Raw genomic sequence first — 19243 nt, forward strand, 5'->3', positions numbered from 1 at the left:
TTTCATTTTGGAATTGATTCAACTGATTTCGGGGAAAATCTAAAATCCATTAATAGAATTAGAAATTAACAAGGAAAACAACAGGACTGGGGGTATAGCTCAATGGAAGAGCATTTACCTAGTATATGCCAGGTCTTTGGTTCAATCCCCAACTCAGCAAAAAGGAAAAAAAAAAAAGACATTTAGATGGCTGATGCCATGAATCTCTTTGAAAGCATCATTGGCAACATAACTACCTCCTAATTCTTTCCATTTTTTTTTTTTTTTTTTTTTTGGTTTTTCGAGACAGGGTTTCTCTGTATAGCCCTGGCTGTCCTGGAACTCACTCTGTAGACCAGGCTGGCCTCGAACTCAGAAATCCGCCTGCCTCTGCCTCCCAAGTGCTGGGATTAAAGGCGTGCGTCACCACCGCCCGGCTAATTCTTTCCATTTGATAGATAGGACAACTAAACAAATAATTTCAAACACAAGCCCATTTAGGCAATATACAGCAATGGAACTAGAAAAACATTTTCTATCCAGTTACTGTTATATTTGGGTTATGCTAGATGTAGCTGTAGACCCTGACCATCAGGGAAATTAGGCTGAAAACCTTAGGTTCCTTAGCAGTCACCTGTAGATATTACCATGGAGGGAAAAGGTCTTATAACTATTTCCTCACTAAGTAAACTAGAGGCCTATAGGACCCAACTGCAGAAGAATCAAAGCACCAAAGCTGAAGGCAGTATACCTCTTGTATGAATAGCAAGGTCTCCTTGTCAAACCATTCTATTTAGCACTACACTTCTGTGGGGGAGCTGACAGAAGGTGACTATCATCCTTGCAGCCATCTTGAGCTATATACCCTGATAAGAGGCTTGATTATATTAGCCTACAACAGCTGAGTACACTCTGATAACATCTTGTTTTAGATATCTAGGATCTTTCTTTGGGTATGTGAGACTTAAAGGTGTGATTTAGAGCCGAGATTTAAGGGCGTGACTTAAGGAGTGATATAGAGATAAGACTTAAAGGTGTGGCTTAAGGGCGTGGCTTAGAGGCGTGGCTTAGAGGCGTGGCTTAGAAGCAAGACATATAAAAGGCGAGAGGCAGACAGAAGAGTGGAGTACAACTTGGAGTAGTTATTAGGTATTAGGTAGAAGACACTTGGACTAGAGAACTCAGAAGAAATTATTATTAAGTATTTGGCACTTGGAGGAAGAACTTGGAATTAGGTAGTAGGCACTTGAGACTCGAGACAGGCAACTAGGAACTCAAGACTTGGGACTTGGAGAGAAGAGAGACTGAAGAACAAATGGGATTGAATCATACTCTGTCTGGTCTCCATTCTTCACTCCGTCCCCACTCTTTCTCTTGCTGAACCCCGACCCACGGACCTGAGCAGCTTGGGGCAGTGCAGGTTGGACTCCTCCTGAATCTTATTGTGAGCATCTGTATGCCGATAACATTCCTCAGGAGAACTTTTCCCAATGGAACCTGTGACATTCTTTAATCATGCGCTGCAGCCTCCCATGGCCCATTCTGATTACTCTTACACCTACCACCTCTAGTCTCCCTCCCATCCTTGTCAACTGATCTTCCTTCCTACTAGTCCCTGTCTACTTGTCCCTATAATGGTATGTTTCATTGTGTTTTGTGACCCACTCGATTTAACCAGGGTTATTTGGTAAGCATGAGTGTGGAATTATCCAGTGGAAGCTGGTGGGCCCATTTTTGGGTATGTAACTAAAGACAACAACTTCCCTTTCTTCAGAATCCATCACTAGCTAATAGTTCAGAAGGGATGGCTAGGTTCACATGAGCCCCTCCTCAATCTGTGATCATTTGATTACAGGCTCAGTCTTGTGGAGGCCCAGTGCAGACAGCTGTATTTCCTATAGGGTCATGATTGGAATGGCTGTGTTATGACAAGAGGATAGTATTTCATATCCATTCTCCAGATCCTCTGGTGTTCATGTTGTCCTTCTTCTTTTTCCAAGATGTCCTATGAGCTTTTGAGAGGGAAGGTAGTATAAATATTCTATTTGGGGCAGAACACTCAATTGTCACTTATTCTCAGTATCTTGAACAGCTATAAGTGTCTGCACTTAGTACAATTAATGACAAAAAGAAGTCTCTCTATGGCTGGCTGTAGTATTTGTTTATGTGTAAAAATGTAAATAATTGGAAGGTAGTTTTAATGTCAATAGAATTATGACACTCTAGCCCCATCAAACCATGGGTTTTTGACAAGGTTTACAGTACAAAGTATGATCTCTTTCCTGTGGAGTGGACTATGTAGAAGAATGATAAATCTGTACTTTTTTGGGAGGGGATTGGGGTGGACAGTGACTCTCTGAGAACAGTTGGTTACCCACCACAACAGTTATGTGGCTATTGCACCAGTGGTGTCATCTTTCCTGGTGGTTAGTATCATAGGTCATAGAGTTCAAAGTTGAGTAAGTCTGTTGATGACTTCTCCCTACCCCCAGCAGCCTGTGTACCACCTTTTGGCAATATGAAAACTAGAGAGTGCAGAGAACTTCACAGCTCAATTCCTGCCTGATTTTTTTTTTTTTACATCTTGTAACAAAAGTGTATAGTATCTTTAGCAATAGAATCTTATCATCTAGTAGACCACAAAGAAGAATGATAAATCTGCAGTTTTTTTGGGGGGTGGGGTGGGGTGGGGTGGGGTGGGGGTGGGGATGGGTAGTGGCTCTCTGAGAAACAGATTTGAAGGAGGTATACTACCTGGCACTGATTTTTTTTAATAACTCATAGCTTCCAGAAGCAACATTATCTAGCCATGAATGATATTTTCCTTCTCCCTTTTAAAACTAACATATTTTAATTGGCTTATGAAGTAGTAAGTTTCCATATGGCTGTCCTAGTTTTAGTTTTCTTCCTGTAATAAAACATCCCAACCGAAAGGGACTTAATGGAGGAAAGGGTTTGTTCAGCTAATGATTCTCAGTCACTGTCCATTATTGAGGAAGTCACGGTAGAACCTTGATAGCAGGCCAACTTGTTATTTTATATAACAGTACCTTCTAATAAAGGAATGTATTTCACAGCCAAAGTAGTTTAGCTGTAGCCATATAATACTTTGCTGGCTAGCATGCTTATTTTCAGATAGGTTTTTTATAGGCTTCAGGGCAACCCTGCCTAGGGAATGGTTCTGCCCACAATGGGCTAGACTCTCTTATATCAGTTAACAATCAAGACTCTTCAATAGACATGTGCACAGGTCAATTTGTTTTAAACAGCTTCTCAATTGAGACTGTCTTCCCAGCATTTCTAAGTTGTTTCAAGTCGACAGTTAAAGCTAATCAGGACAGCTGTTTTTTAAATTCTTTGAAGACTGTGAAAGGCACAAAACTATTCATTCTCTGTTCTTTGACTTTTTGAGAAAGATTTGTCGATTAGAATCTAATGTCATAGGACTACTCATTTCTTATGAGGACAAAGGCACAAAGATGTGTCTCTTCAGTGAACACTGGTATATAAAAAGATATATAATGTATCTTTAGTGGGAAATTTCTTTGTGGAGGTCACTAGGAAAAATATTTAACAAAATTCATGAAGGAAAAGTAATTTAAGAATGTTTCAAGGATGAGTCAGAGTCCTGAGATTGTTGAGGGCTCAGCCTTCAAGAAGACTTCCATATTACCCATTTCAATGCTCAGAGACCACCAAAGAAAAGGCCACAGAAAGAATGTAAGAACTGGAGGATGGAAAGAGTGCTATGAAATGCTGCCTTCTGGACATGACTTGACTGTCACATCCATGAACTCACAACATTATGCTCAACCTGCATAAGGCTTGCATAAGACAGGAACCATGAATATTGTTACTGGGGTATAGGGAAACCATATTCTTGTTGTTGCTGCTACTAGTAAGTTTGTCTTGCTCAAATAAGTGACTCCACTCATACTCATATAAGCAACCCTAATCAAACTCAGTAGGTTATAAAAGGCATGAAAAGGGAATTTGTAGGAGTGGGAAGGAAGAGAGGATAATGTGTATAGTGATATTGTCTAAGTATTATGTATATATATGTTCATACATACATACATACATACATATACTTATATATACACACACAGGACTTTGATGTATACATGAACACACACACATGTGTGTGGGTTTATGAAAATTTGAAACAATAAATAAAAAAGAAAGACGAAGAACATTGTCCTGTGATTATAAGTCTTGGTTGCAAGTTGCTCTGTCTTATGGGAGTCAGGAAGGACCACAGATGGACATTATGTTCTAGAACCTTCTTGACTAAATCTTTCCCATTATAACAATTTGATACTTCGTAAAAAAAGTTGTTTAGTGTGCTTTAGTTTCCCGAGCTTTTTTACCCTGTTCCCCCCTTGATTTTGAATGACTGAAGAAGACAGAAGGATGGAATTTAAAGTGAGCATGGAGGGAGGAAGATTGTCTTTACATATCCATAGCAGAAATTCTTCCTGTGGTGTAGGGGTGAATTCTAAAAAAATATTTAATTGTCGTTTGTAAATGACCCTACTTATAACATGTTTTTTAAAAATCAAACATTGTTATCAAAATAGGCTTTGATGGTAGAAGATATTTCTTATCTGTTTTTTTTTTGTTTGTTTGTTTTGAATTGTGATGAACTATGTTGCATAGTGTACTAATACTTAGATAAAATACACAGTTTTATTTCACTTTTAAAAGTCCTGAAAGGGGCTGGCAAGATGGCTCACTCAGTAAGATGTTTGCCTTCCAAGTATGAGGACTTAAGTTTGATCTTCAGAATCCATGTCAAAAAGCTGGGTGAGGTGGGGGTGCAGGCAGTAATCCCTGTGCTGGGGAGGCAGAGTCAAGAAGATTCCTGTAGCTCACAGGTTGAGCAGTTACTGATCTAGCTGAATAGGTGAGCTCGTGGGCTAGTGAAAGGTAGAATAAGGTGGATGGCTCCTGATGATTGACCCCAGAGGTTGTTCTCTCTCCTCTCTCTCTTCTCTCTCTCCTCTCTCTCTCTCTCTCTCTCTCTCTCTCTCACACACACACACACACAGAGCTCTTTTGAAAAATAGAAAGAAAACAGATGAGGGAAAAGGGAAGTTGTGGTTGAGATTTGTTACAGGTATGTCTACAAACTGCCTGTGTAACTGGGATTAAGTTCGGTGGACAAATCAGTTGAATGGAATAAAGAATAGGAAATGGATGAATTAGATAAAGGTTTTTGTTTTTTGTTGTTTTGTGTTTTAAAGGTTTCTCTGTAAAGTCCTGGCTGTCCTGGAACTAGCTCTATAAACTAGGCTGGCCTTGAACTGACAGCTTCATTTGCCTCTGCCTCCAGGGTGTTGGGATTAAAGGCACAGGACCACCACTGCCAGGCTTTAGACAGATTTTTTTTTTTTTTTTTTTTTACATACACAGACACAAACCAGATTTAATCCAATTTAAATCATTCCTTCTCATTTCACTAATTGATGAAATAACTTTACAACACTACACTCATGTAAAATCATTTTTAAAAGTTGATCAATATCCAGAGACTAAACCACTAGCCAAAGAGCATACATGGGCTGGTTTGTGGCCCATGGCACATGTATAGCAGAGGACTGCATTGTCTGGCCTCAGTAGAAGAATATGTAATCCTGTAGAGACTTGATTCCCCAAGCAAGGGGAATATTGGTGTGTGTGTGTGTGTGTGTGTGTGTGTGTGTGGGTGTGTGGGGGTGGTGGTGGTGGGGGTGGTGGTGGTGGTGGTGGTGGTAGGGGGATTAGAGAGATGAGGGAAATGGGTGGGAGGGTGGAGGAGCACTCTCTCAGAGGCAATGGGGAGGGGGATGAGGAGAACTCTGGCAGGGGGGACCAGGAAGGGTAGCAACATTAGGAATGTAAATAAATAAAATAATTTTAAAAATAAAAATATAATTGACCAATGTGTACATGCATATTTAGGAATGCAAGGATATCTAACAGGGAACACTGAATGCTTGATCCACATTGGCAGCCATGTTGACTTTTATAACTACAATCTTCACGACACTGACCCTACTTCCTTCTCTGATAACTTTGTGGACAGTAGTGCTGTTCTGCATCAGAGGTGGTGAAGCAAGGGAAGGATTGACAGGAGAGCAACAGATCCCAGCATAGTAGTACTTCTGGGATTGATTTCAATTATTTTGCATAGACTTCTCCCCTGTACACAAATCAGATTGGGCAGACTGGTCTCATCTCTTCATTTTATTTTCATATTTTCCCTAATGGATTTGCATGTTTGTATCATAGAAGGCATATGGTGACATCTATATCACAGAAGATATATAGAACCAGCTTTCTCTTATTCTTAGAGTAGCAGATGCAGAGAACTGAATTAACCCTACACTTCTGGACTTCACCAGATGGTTCACCCAAGCTTATTGCTCTCAGAAGGCCCCAGCCTCCTCTGCACTCTCTTCATGGCTGACTTCATCTCTTGGTTCCTGAGAGTGTAGATCATGGGGTTTAGCATGGGTGTGATGACAGTGTTATTGATAGATATGGCTGTGTCCATGGGCAGGGTAGTGAAGGGCCGGCAATAGATGTAAACACAGGGCACAAAATGGAGAGTCACCACCATGATGTGAGAGGTACAGGTGGAGAGAGCCTTGTTCCGTCCCTCCCCAGAATGGGATCTGAGCATAACCAGGATGATGGTGTAGGAGCCGAGGAGCAGGAAGAACCACAGCAGGGTTACCAGCCCATTGTTGGAGATCATGAGAAGTTCAAGGGCAAAGGTATCAGTGCAGGCCAGCTTCACCACCTGGGGTACATCACAGTAAAAGGCATCCAAGGTGTTGGGGCCACAGAAGGGGAGTGGAAGCATTAGAATTATCTGGACAATTGAATGTAAACCACCACCCACCCAGGAGGCCACCACCAAGGCCATCCATACCTCTCTTCTCATAATGGTTACATAGTGCAGAGGTTTAGCAATTGCAAGGTACCTGTCATAGGCCATCACAGAGAGGAAGAAAATATCTGCTCCACCAGCAAAGTGGAAGAAAAAGATCTGTGTCAAACAACCATTATAGGAGATGGTCTTCCTTTCTGATAAAAGATCCACCAGGAACTTGGGGACTGTGATAGATGAAAAAACAATATCTAGAACGGATTTGTTCCTCAAGAGGAAGTACATAGGAGTGTGGAGGCGGGGCTCAGAGGTGATGGTAACCACAATGAGTGTGTTTCCTAGCACAGTTGTTACATATACAAGAAAGAAGACCAAGAACAAAAAGAACTCCAGTTCCCGGAATCGAGTAAGTGCCTGGAAGACAAATTCCTTCACGTTGGTGTGGTTTATCTGGCCCATGGCTGGAATAGGCTTCTGTCACATCTACCTAGGGAGGAGGTAGGTTAGGGTTTGGAGTATGGTAATATAAAGCCAAAGTGTCATTTGTTATTCATTATTAGACTTTCCAAAGTACTCAACTGGTCATGACTATGTAGAAAAACTGACCCAAGTCTTCAATTTTTGTTTTAAAAATTCCTTATACAGGTGGTCCCTGGTTTGCAGGGAGAACCATTGTAGTCTTAGCCTTGATTCTGGGTAGGGAGAGATTCACATGATGTGGTCATTTTCCTGTGATTTGTCTTCTGTCTTGTAGGAATAGCTTCTTTACACAGAGGCTATTCTATTCTGCATATTTCACCGAGGGCTTCCAGAACCCTGCAATTTCATCTTGACCTTCACCTTAAAGTCTACATGCTCTGCAGATTGTCTATGATTTTCTTTGAATCTTAGAGAGTGCATGGTGTGGTTACATTTACACAGTTGCTATCAGTAAATGGCAAGCCAAGGATTCAAATTCCTGACCAGATTCTGGTTAGGCTCTTCTGTTTTCTTCCAGAGCCCAGTTTCAACAAGCAACCTGCTAAGTCTGTTTAGTTAGATCTCCCCCTACCCTTGGTGTCAAATTCTTCATTTCTCATTACCTAATACTAAAATCCTTGTTTCTGAGTGCTTGGCCTGCCTGTAGTAAGAGTTCATTTTAGCCAGTTGAATGAGACTCATCCTGGTCTCATGTTCCTTTTTAGTATTTTCTCTAATTTCCACTGATCCTCTCCCTCTCACTGGCTCATTTCTACAAACACCCACCCATCTTTGCTGTATCTTGAGTTGAGCTCAAACTTTCTTTTTCACTGCAATTCATTCTCTTCCCCCTTAACAACCTCCAGAGGTTTTTGTGACTACAGCTTCACTCTGCCAGATCAATATCAGGGTATTTTGGATTATCAGAGTCCTGATGGTTAGATAAAGCATAAGCTATCAGTTAAGTAGCCTGACTATTTAAATCTAATCTCCTGATTTACAGAAAGTCAGGCTTGTATAAGTAATGTTCTTTAGCAAACTGGGAACCTGGATCTTACCGTGGACTTATAGCATTCTTGGGAGACTGAGGACCAGCAGTGGATGTTCAGGGCTGTTTAGTGATCAGTAGATGATCAGAAGAACTAATCATTAGAGCATCACAGAAGATCAGAGCTGGCTCAGTCCAGTGCACCTCACTACAGGAGTAAAAAAGAGAAAGATGTTAATTTGGCCAGGATGAGACTATGAATTAGAAAAAGAGAAATTTAGCCAGATTCTTTGATATATATTCCAGAGACTTTGTATTATTTCTATGTGATAGAAAAAATAGCCTTTGTTTCCAAATCAGAAATAAGCCACTAGAGAATAAAATCATTTCAATAAGAATATATGTATTTAATAAGAAAATTATATGTCAGAAAATTTTAAAATAATTCAAACATCTCAGATGACCAAATTCCCCTTCAGGAGTCGAGGTACACAGTTGGCATTTGAAGCAGCGAATCAGCTGTAAAAAAGACAGCATAATAAAGATGAGAATAAAGATAAAAAAATAATAAAACATTTTCCCTCAAAATAAAAGCATACCAGAGGAGTCTATAAACCATCAATTGTTTTTTTTCTTCAACATTTTCTTCAATTTTTTGGTGGGCAGCTTCAATCCCTGATGTTTCTATTGTTAAAAATTCATTTCTACAGAAAAAATTGTTATTTTTAAATTTTAGGTTATGTATTTTTTAGTTAAACACTTCTGCAATCTTTCATTGATATATGCTTAAGGTGCACGACTCGGAAGGATGCTTATTTCAGTGTGTCAGCATTTTCCCTGTGACTGATGCTTTGAAGTGATTCATTCCCATCCTCCCTATTAGCAACAGCAGGGTGCCACACAGGTGATAACATCCACTTGACACTTTGCTTTTCTCAAAGGCATCTGCAAGGAAAAGCATCTGCCTGTGACATTGCTGAACCTCCAGGGGAAGTGTTTACTTCTAGGAGGGAGAACACTTAAGTAATATTTATCTTAGAAAAATTGAGATTCTGTTACTAATCAAGTATCTCTCTTTTGCTTTTCAAAATCTATGTGTGACTTCATTACTTATCCTATTTAAAAAATATGTGGCCATGCCATACTTCCTTTTTCTTTTCTTTTTTTATATTTTATTTTATTACTTGTATCTTGTTACTGTTGCTATAAAATTTGCGAGGTCCTTTGAAGATTGATGGACAACATATTGCTGATTAAGATAGAGACTTTCACTGGTACAGTGTAAATCAGACAGGGTAGGAGTCACATTTGTTAGAAAGGGCTGAGAGGAACAAGGCATTAGCCAGTGAGAAAGCTGTCTTGGGAGATTAGAACTGAGGAAGGGAATTGGAAACCAGTGATGGATGACATTGAGAGTCAGGCTTTCTGAAAGCACAGCAGACAGGCAGCTGAGGGGGGCCAGATAAATTTCAAATTCCTCCATCAAGCTGGCCAGTGGACTCTGATTAATATTTTCAAACAATACAGTGTGGAACAATCGGTAAGTATTAGTTTTTCATGCATCCATTATTTCTTTGACAAATTCCCAGAAATAGATTTACAAAATTACATGATGTATTAATTTTTTTTAGTTTTGATTGAACCTAGTTCTAAATGTAGTTGAATGTTTGATTTTTTTTTTAAAATAGGGATACTCAAAACTGAAATAGATTACAAACACATATTTTTCAGGGAAAAAGAAAACCATGGATAACAAATAAAGCAGTGAAAACACTAGCATAGTATTGGAGTGAAGGTTTTAAAAATAATTTTTGGAGGGGCTCTTGCAATGGTTATAAGTGGATAAAAGCACTGGCTGCCCTTCAGAGAACCTGGATTTGATTCCCAGCACCCACATAGTGGCTTCCAACCATTTTTAATTCAATTGTCAGGGGATTGAATGCCATAAGCACCAGGGGCACCAAGGCACAGAAGTTGTGCTTAGACATACATGTAGTCAAAACAGTAATACACATAAAATAAATAAATAAATAGGCTATAAAAATATTTTAAAGTACATGAAAATTACATTAAAAAACTAGGTGTGATTAAGTGATAGTATGTAATACCTATGGTTTTAAAAGTATTATAAATATTAATAATTGATGCAAATGAAAATGGGAAACTATTTGCATTCCTCCCCCCCCCCCCCCAAATAATCTTTGTTGTTGTTGTTTGTGAGACAAGGTCTCCGTTATGTATCCTTTGCTGGCCTGAGACTCACTATGTAGGCAAACTGGCCTCAGACTTTTAGAGATCTGGCTGCCCCAGGTCCTAAGTGCTGAGATTAAAGATGCAAACCACTATACCTGGTCTATTTTTAATATCTCTGATGAAAAATTCTTATAAACCAATATGACACAGATAGAAACTTTAAAAAACAAATCATAAGTCACACAGAGATGTGATCAGCCCACATATGAAAAGATGGTTAATCATACTACTAATGAAAGAAATGCAAAGTAAAATTGCAATCAGATATCATTTTTCATGTAGAATATTGGCCAATGTTAAAAAGGCCTGTTATAAATGTGGCTGTGGGGAAAGAAATACCTTCAAACATGATCAATGTAAGAAACAAACTTTGGAGGAATGCCATTTTGGAAATATGTAATAAAACTTAAAGTATGTAAATGTTATTAATATAAAATTTTGCTTTGGGAACTCAGGTTAAATAATGAATAAACTGCTTATGGCCATGGTAGACACCTAGCTGATCTGCTCCTGTGAAGACACCATATCCTAAGCCATCCTAGAGGAACCACTGCACTCAGAGCAGTGGGTAAGAACACTCTCCCACTACCCTACACTACAGAGCTTCAATTGGGAGCCTGGGGCACTCAGGACTCATCAGCCACCCAAAACCTGCACCTCCGGAATATCATTCCTCTTCCACCCTTTGCTTGGTCCTTTTGGCTGGGGCAGACACCTAGCTGGTTTGCTCCTGTGAAGACACCATATCCTGAGCCATCCTAGAGGAACTAGTGCACTCAGAGCAGCAGGAATTCAGATCTCAGAGGTGGCCTGAGTCCCAGCAGTTCTTCCACCCAGGAGCTCAGGATCACAGGATCACAGAGACATCTGGACTCTAAGGAGTTCTGACACAAGCAAGATAACTGGAAAGGCAGGCTCCAGTCAGAGACAGTGAGTGCAGGTAGCACTAGAGTTAACCAGGTGGTAAAAGCCAAATGCAAGAACATAAGCATCAGAAACCAAAGTTACTTGGCATCATCAGAACCCAGTTCTCTCACCATAGCAAGCCCTGGACACCCCATCACACAGGAAAAGCAGGATTCAGAAGTAGAATCACTTCTCATGATGATGATAGAGGACTTTAAGAAGGACATAAATAAGTCCCTTAAAGAAGTACAGGAGAACACAGGTAAACAGGTAGAAGCCTTTAAAGAGGAATAACAAAAATCCCTTAAAGAACTGCAAAATAACACAACCAAACAGATGAAGGAATTAAACAAAACCATCCAGGATCTAAAAATTGAAGTAGAAACAATGAAGAAATTTCAAAGGGAGACTACCCCGGAGACAGAAAATCTAGGAAAGAAATCAGGAGTCATAGATGCAAGAATCACCAACAGAATACAAGAGACAGAAGAGAGAATCTCATGTGCAGAAGATACCATGAAAAACATTGACACAACTGTCAAAGAAAATGCAAAATGCAAAAAGCTCTTAACCCAAAACATCCTGGAAATCCAGGGCACCATGAGAAGGCCAAACCTAAGGATAATAGGTATAGATGAGAGTAAAGATTCCCAACTTAAAGGGCCAGTAAACATCTTCAACAAAATTATAGAAGAAAAAATCCCTAACCTAAAGAAAGAGATGTCCATGAACATACAAGAAGCCTACAGAAGCCCAAATAGACTAGACCAGAAAAAAATTTCTCCTGCCACATAATAATCAAAACATCAAATGCACAAAACAAAGAAAAAATACTACAAGCAGTAAGGGAAAAATGTAAAGTAACATATAAAGGCAGACCTATAAGAATTACTCCAGACTTCTCACCAGACACTATAAAAGCCAGAAGATTCTGGACAGATATCATACAGACCCCAAGAGATCACAAATGCCAGCCCAGGCTAATATAGCCAGCAAAACTCTCAATTACCATAAATGGAGAAACCAAGATATTCCATGACAAAACCAAATTTACACAATATCTTCCCACAAATCCAGCACTTCAAAAGATAATTGATGTAAAACTCCAACACAAGGAGGGAAACTACAACCTAGAAAAAGCAAGAAAGTAATCTTTCTACAAATACAAAAGAATAACCTCTAAAGAAATAGAAGCAGTCATTAACAGTCTCCCCACCAAAAAGAGCCCAGGACCAGATGGTTTTAGTGCAGAATTCTATCAGACCTTCAAGAAAGATGTAATACCAATTGTTTTCAAACTATTCCACAGAATTGAAACAGAAGGAACACTACCCAATTTGTTCTATGAAGCCACAATCATGCTCACACCTAAACCTCACAAAGACCCAACAAAGAAAGAGAACTTCAGACCAATCTCCTTTATGAATACTGATGCAAAAATACTCTTATTTCTTGCAAATCAATTCCAAGAACACATCAAAAAAATCATCTATCATGATCAAGTAGGATTTATTCCAGGAATGCAGGGATGGTTTAATATTCGGAAAGCCATCAATGTAATACATTCTATAAACAAACTCAAAGAAAAAGCCACATGTCATCTCACTAGATGCTGAGCAAGCATTTGACAAAATTCAACATTTCCTCATGGTAAAAGTCTTGGAAAGATCAGAAATTCAAGGCCCATACCTAAACATAGTAAAAGCAATATACAGCAAGCCAGTAGCCAACATCAAACTAAATGGAGAGAAACTTGAAGCAATCCCACTAAAATCAGGCACTAGACAAGGCTGCCCACTCTCTCCCTACTTATTCAATATAGTATTGAAGTCCTAGCCAGAGCAATTAGACAACAAAAGGAAGTCAAAGGGATACAAATAGGAAAGGAAGAAGTCAAAATATCACTATTTGCAGATGATATGGTGGTATACTTAAGTGACTCCGAAACATCCACCAAAGAACTCCTAAACCTGATAAACAACTTCAGCAAAGTGGCTAGATATAAAATCAACTCAAACAAATCAGTAGCCTTCCTCTACTCGAAAGATTAAGAGGCTGAGAAAGAAATTAGGGAAATGACAACCTTCACAATAGTCACAAATAATATAAAATACCTTGGTGTGAATCTAACCAAGCAAGTGAAAGATCTGTATGACAAGAACTTCAATTCTCTGAAGAAAGAAATTGAAGATCTCAGGAGATGGAAAGATCTCCCATGCTCCTGGATTGGCAGGATTAATACAGTAAAAATGGCCATCTTGCCAAAAGCAATCTAAAGATTTATGCAATCCCTATCAAAATTCCAATTCAATTCTTCATAGAGATAGAAAGAGCAATTTGCAAATTCATTTGATATAACAAAAAACCCAGGATAGTGAAAACTATTCTCAACAATAAAAGAACTTCTGTGAAAATCACTGTCCCTGACCTCAAACTGTACTACAGAGCAATAGTGATAAAAACTGCATGGTATTTGTACAGAGACAGTCAGGAAGATCAATGGAATAGAATTGAAGATCCAGAAATGAACCCACACACCTATGGTCACTTTATCTTTGACAAAGGAGCTAAAACCAGTCGAAAAAGGACAGCATTTTCAACAGATGGTGCTGGTTCAACTAGAATTCAGCTTGTAGAAGAATGCAAATTGATCCATTCTTATCTGCTTGTAAAAAGCTCAAGTCCAAGTGGATAAAGGACCTCCACATAAAACCAGATACACTGAAACTAATAGAAGAGAAGGTGGGGAAGACCCTTGAATACCTAGGCACAGGGGAAAAGGTCCTGAACAGAACACCAATGGTTTATGCTCTAAGATCAAGAATTGACAGATTGGACCTCATAAAATTGCAAAGCTTCTGTAAGGCAAAGGACACTGTCAATATGATAGAATGGCAACCAACAGATTGGGGAAAGATCATTACCAGTCCTACATCCGATAGAGGGCTAATATCGAATATATACAAAGAACTCAAGAAATTAGACACCAGATAACCAAATAACCCTATTAAAAATGGGGTACAGATCCAAACAAAGAATTCTCAACTGAGGAAACTGGAATGGCCAAGAAGCACCTAAAGAAATGCTCAACATCCTTAGTCATCAGGGAAATGCAAATCAAAACAACCCTGAGATTCTACCTCATACCAGTCAGGATGGCTAAGATTAAAAACTCATGTGATAGCAGATGCTGGCAAGGATATGGAGAAAGAGAAACACTCCTCCATTGTTGGTGGGATTGCAAACTGGTACAACCACTCTGGAAATCAGTCTGGCCATTCCTTAGAAAATTGGACATATCATTACCTGAGGACCCAGCTATACCACTTCTGGGCATATACTGAGAAAATGCTCCAACATTTAACAAGGATACATGAGCCACTATGTTCATAGCAGTCTTATTTATAATAGCCAGAAGCTGGAAAGAACCCAGATGTCCTTCAACAGAGGAATGGAAACAGAAAATGTGGTACATTTACACAATGGAGTATCACTCAGCTATTAAAAACAATGAATTCGATAAATTCTTAGGGAAATGGATGGAACTAGAAAATATCATTCTGAGTGAGGTACCCAATTACAAGACACACATGGTATTTACTTACTGATAAGTGGATATTAGCCCAAAAGCTGGAAATATCCAAGATACAATTCACAGACCACATGAAGCTCCTGAACAAGGAAGACCAAAGTGTGCATGCTTTGCCCTTCTTAGAAGGGGTAACAAAATATGCTCATGGGAGCAAATATGGAGACAAAGTGTGGGACAGAACCTGAGGGAGGGGCCATCCAGAGACTGCTCCACCTGGGTATCCATCCCTTGTGCAGTCACCAAAGGTAGACTGATGTGGATGCCAGGAAGTTCATGCTGACAGGAGCCTGATACAGCTGTCTCATTGGAGGTCTGCCAGAGCCTGAAATATTCAGAGGTGGATGCTCACAGCTGACCGTTGAACTGATCATGGGGTTTCCAATGGAGGAGTGAGAGAGAAGATTGAAGGAGCTGAAAGGGTTTGTGGCCCCATCGGGAGAGCAACAATACCAACCAACCAGAGCTTCCAGGGTTTAAACCACCAGCCTGGGAGCACATAGGAAGGGACCCATGGCTCCAGCTGTATATGTAGTGGAGGATGACATTGTCAGGCATAGGTGGGTGAGGAAGTCCTTAGTCCAGTGAAGGCTGGACACCCCAGTGTGGGGAAAATTGTTGGTGGGGAGGTGGGAGTGTGAGGGTGGGTGGGACCATATCCTCATAGAAGCAGGAGGAGGGGGGAAGGGATAGGAGGTTCCTGGGTGGGGGTGGGGGGGATGGGGAAAGGGGATCACATCTGAAACGTAAATAAAATATCCAATAAAAAATAAAAAAATAAAAAAGAATTTGGATGTCAAGAAACTTTCTGCTGAATGTCTATGGCACTCTACAACTAGGTGTACCTATGCCTAAGTGAAAAGGAAGGATTCACTTACTGACATATGGCATGATCCTTATCAGGTATCTAATATGGGGAAGAGGGCATGTTTGTGTTTTTTTCTGCAGGTTGCTGAAGGAGCATGGTGGTTGCCGGAGAGACTAATGAGATATTCTGATGCTGACCTGTGAGCTTGCTGAGTGATCTGACAATGGTGACTGGGAAGCAGTATTGGACATATATGTTCCTGACTCACCTTTGCTTTCCTGTATCCCAGACAGGACAAGTTGTCTTGCCTCAAGTTTTTAGAACATGTGGGACAGAGAATCAAAAAGAGAAGTTATAAGGACTCTCATATTTTTCTTAAATGTGACCAAGTACTTGGACTCAATCATGTACTGGTATAGAAATCAATCCAATATTGGGAATAACAGTCTTCATTTGGAAGACTGGATCTGGACATTTTTCAGAGACATATTTGGAAGTTAGCTGCCATTCTTTGATGTTATATTAGCAAGAGATAAAGTTGGGGCTGGGTCTGGATTTCAAACAAGTGTTAGTGCATGCGTTAAGGGTCTTTTAATTGTCAAGTTAAAATTAGTTTTGTTTATTCTACAATGTTTATTGGAAGTTGCATTAAAATTGTACACTTTCAAAAAAAAAAAAAAAGAATGACTAAACCAAATGCTTATTGTCATAAGGTCCAAGGATGCTCATCACGGGGCAGTGCACAGTCAAAGAAAGAGGAATTTAGGCTAATGTTTTGGTGTAAAAAGTTTGCCCAAAAAGTGGTATATAATGTACAGTTTGAAATTTGCAAACTTTCTGACAGTATAGGACTGTCAAGTGCTTTTTTTTTGTGATGAGTTAAAACAGTCAATATACTAGCTGACATAGTTTTTATGAAAAAAACTCTACATGCTTAAAGTCTGAGAGGATGAAAATCTCAATAGCTGTGGTCATTATCTGTGAGTAATTTTATTTAGACAATTTTGATAAATTAATGAACTAATTCAGTGATTAACATTTTACTTTTTTTTTTGAGATAGGGTCTTGTTAGGTTGCTAAGGCTGTTGCTGATCTTCTGACCTTCTGTCTTAGCCTTCAAAACACTGACATTTCAGGGTGCCCCACCATACCTAATTCAAGCATCTTTACTTTAAATAAATATTGCCTTATGTGTTCTTAAAAAAAGTTAAAAATTAAAATAGCTTCTGATTTTAAAATAAGTACTCACACTCACCATTGGAAATGGAATGCTTTCTCTAATGCATTGAACTATGATATTGTTCCTTCCCTTTTCTGCAAAGTTGTAAGAAATACAACTTATTGAAGAAAGGCCTGGGGTGGGGGAGTTGGCTCCAGTTTTCTTTTTCATTTCTTATGGCTCTTTGAGGCACTGGCTCTGTGAAGAGCCTGGGACCTGTCCACTCTGTTCTCTCAGTACTTAGATCAAAATTATTGACAGTTTGCATCTCTTTGAAGTACTAACATTCTACCTGTGCTTTGTGGCCAACCACTTGAGAAATTTCTAGACTCAGGCTCAAGAACAGGTCAGAGTTAAGTGATGGGCATTTTTCATGATCCCTTCAGGGTTGCATGATCAGACCTGGAGGCAGCTTGCTTAAAGGACACTAATATTGCAGGTAGGTTTATATAGTTTCCATCTTGACTCTCTAACCCTTATTCTGTGAAATAAGAAGCCTGTTTTCTTCACAGTGGGCTTTGCTTAGGGCAGTCCAGCATCTTCTATGTGTATTTCTGCTTTCCCTTAAAATGCAAAATTCTTGGAGTCAAGACTTTATTTCATCTCTATTGAACCAGTACCATCTTCCTAGCATACATCAGTTATTCAACAATTCTTTTGGAGCAGATGTATGTGCTCATGGATGTGGGTGTGTAATGTGTAATAGGTCCCCAGTAAGTGTTGGTTCTCCTTTACTCCATTTAAGATCTTATTCTACATCTTCTATTCATCTGCTTTACTGTGAGAATCCCCAAGCTGTCTTTCTGTCTGTGAGTGTACATCATGACTTGAAATTGTTATACAAATGTAGGTCACCAATGTCATTACAACATTGGCATCACTATGACTCAAGTTTCTCTTCTTGCTTGCAGCTAGCATTTTTATTCTATATTTTATTTATTTACATTTCAGATGTTATCCCCTGTCCCCATCCCCCCATTAACCCTCCATCCCATATCTCCTCCTCCTTTTTTGCTTTTATGCCATTTAAATTACATGCAAGTATTAGGGTCAGTTCTAGGTTGAGGAACTAGCAATACAACAGATGCAAATAGTCAAGGAACAAGCAATACAATAAACCCAGATAGTCAAAGAACGAGCAGGACAATAAGCAGAGTCACATGATCACCCCCGTGATCACTATTTCTAAGGGCTTATCAGGATGTCCAAAATATCTGAGCCTACTTCCCTATTCTAGCCCAAAGTGATTTTCAAGCCTGAAACCTACTTCTTTGTTCTAGCTTGATTTAGATTCCTGCCTGAAATTACTTCTTTGTTCTAGCCTAATATCAGATTCCATTGCAGCCAGCATTTAATCTTCTTTTTAGAAGGAAATCATAGGGGTTAATATCTTATATATCATAGATGTTTGTAGTAGAGTCTGACATAAAATCTCAGTAGAGTTTGACATAAAAATATCACCTTTAATTTAAATGTGCTTTTAGAAGTCCAATGTTTTATGCTAGAAATTTTACGTATATATCACCTTAGTGTTTGAGACAAGATCTCACTATGCAGCTCTGGCTATAACAGAGCTCTCTGTGTAGCTGGCCTGCCCAGTGCTGGAATCGTAGATGTGTGCTACCACACGTAGCTAAGAGTTTCTAACCTTTAGTTCAAAATGAGATATATGTAAATTACTAATGGGTATTTTACTTTTCAGAGACTCAAGGTTGAACACTACATAAATCATAAATGTTATTAAGTCTTCAGGATTCTCTCACCTTTTGTTAGAAAGTCAAGCAGCCAGTTAATCCATTGTCAAAGCTTTGTTCTTCTTCACCTGAACACATGCACAGCCTACAGTGTCCCCTCAAACACCAAGTTACAAGTCTAATATACTAGTCAGCATAGGGATTTGTGTAAGATATTTGTAGCACATGCAATTTTCAATGGTGAAGGCAAGCACTTCAGATGCAATGGGAGTTATTAAAAGTGTTCCTAAGCAACACATATGTGTGTGCTTGCTCCCTCTGTCTCTTTGTCCCCAATGTGCCTCCACAATGAGACAATGAGGATGTGATGTAATTATATTCAAGAAAACGTGAAAAATCCCCACTTCTCTTGGCCTAATCAGCATCGAGCTTTGTGTAAAGTCATTCACACCCATTTGCAGACTTTTCATC

At 39.3% G+C, this 19243-nt stretch overlaps 1 protein-coding gene across 3 annotated transcripts; it reads right to left on the bottom strand.

The window, feature by feature from the left end:
* Positions 1-6192: 6192 nt before the first annotated feature.
* Or4d6 (olfactory receptor family 4 subfamily D member 6) lies at positions 6193-18999 on the bottom strand. Of its 3 annotated transcripts, none has more exons than XM_076917806.1 (3): positions 18842-18999; positions 8374-8511; positions 6193-7270 (listed from the first exon to the last, which is right to left on the bottom strand). In XM_076917806.1, exon 3 carries the CDS (start codon positions 7139-7141, stop codon positions 6371-6373), a length of 771 nt encoding a protein of 256 aa, XP_076773921.1. In that variant the 5' UTR covers positions 7142-7270; positions 8374-8511; positions 18842-18999; the 3' UTR covers positions 6193-6370. The 3 variants fall into 3 exon arrangements, with proteins under 3 accessions (XP_076773921.1, XP_034375047.1, XP_076773912.1); XM_034519156.2 differs by having other exon boundaries at positions 6193-7339; XM_076917797.1 differs by having other exon boundaries at positions 6193-7343.
* Positions 19000-19243: the final 244 nt, after the last annotated feature.

This window comes from Arvicanthis niloticus, chromosome 1, assembly GCF_011762505.2.
Source record: "Arvicanthis niloticus isolate mArvNil1 chromosome 1, mArvNil1.pat.X, whole genome shotgun sequence".
Classification (NCBI taxonomy): domain Eukaryota; kingdom Metazoa; phylum Chordata; class Mammalia; order Rodentia; family Muridae; genus Arvicanthis; species Arvicanthis niloticus.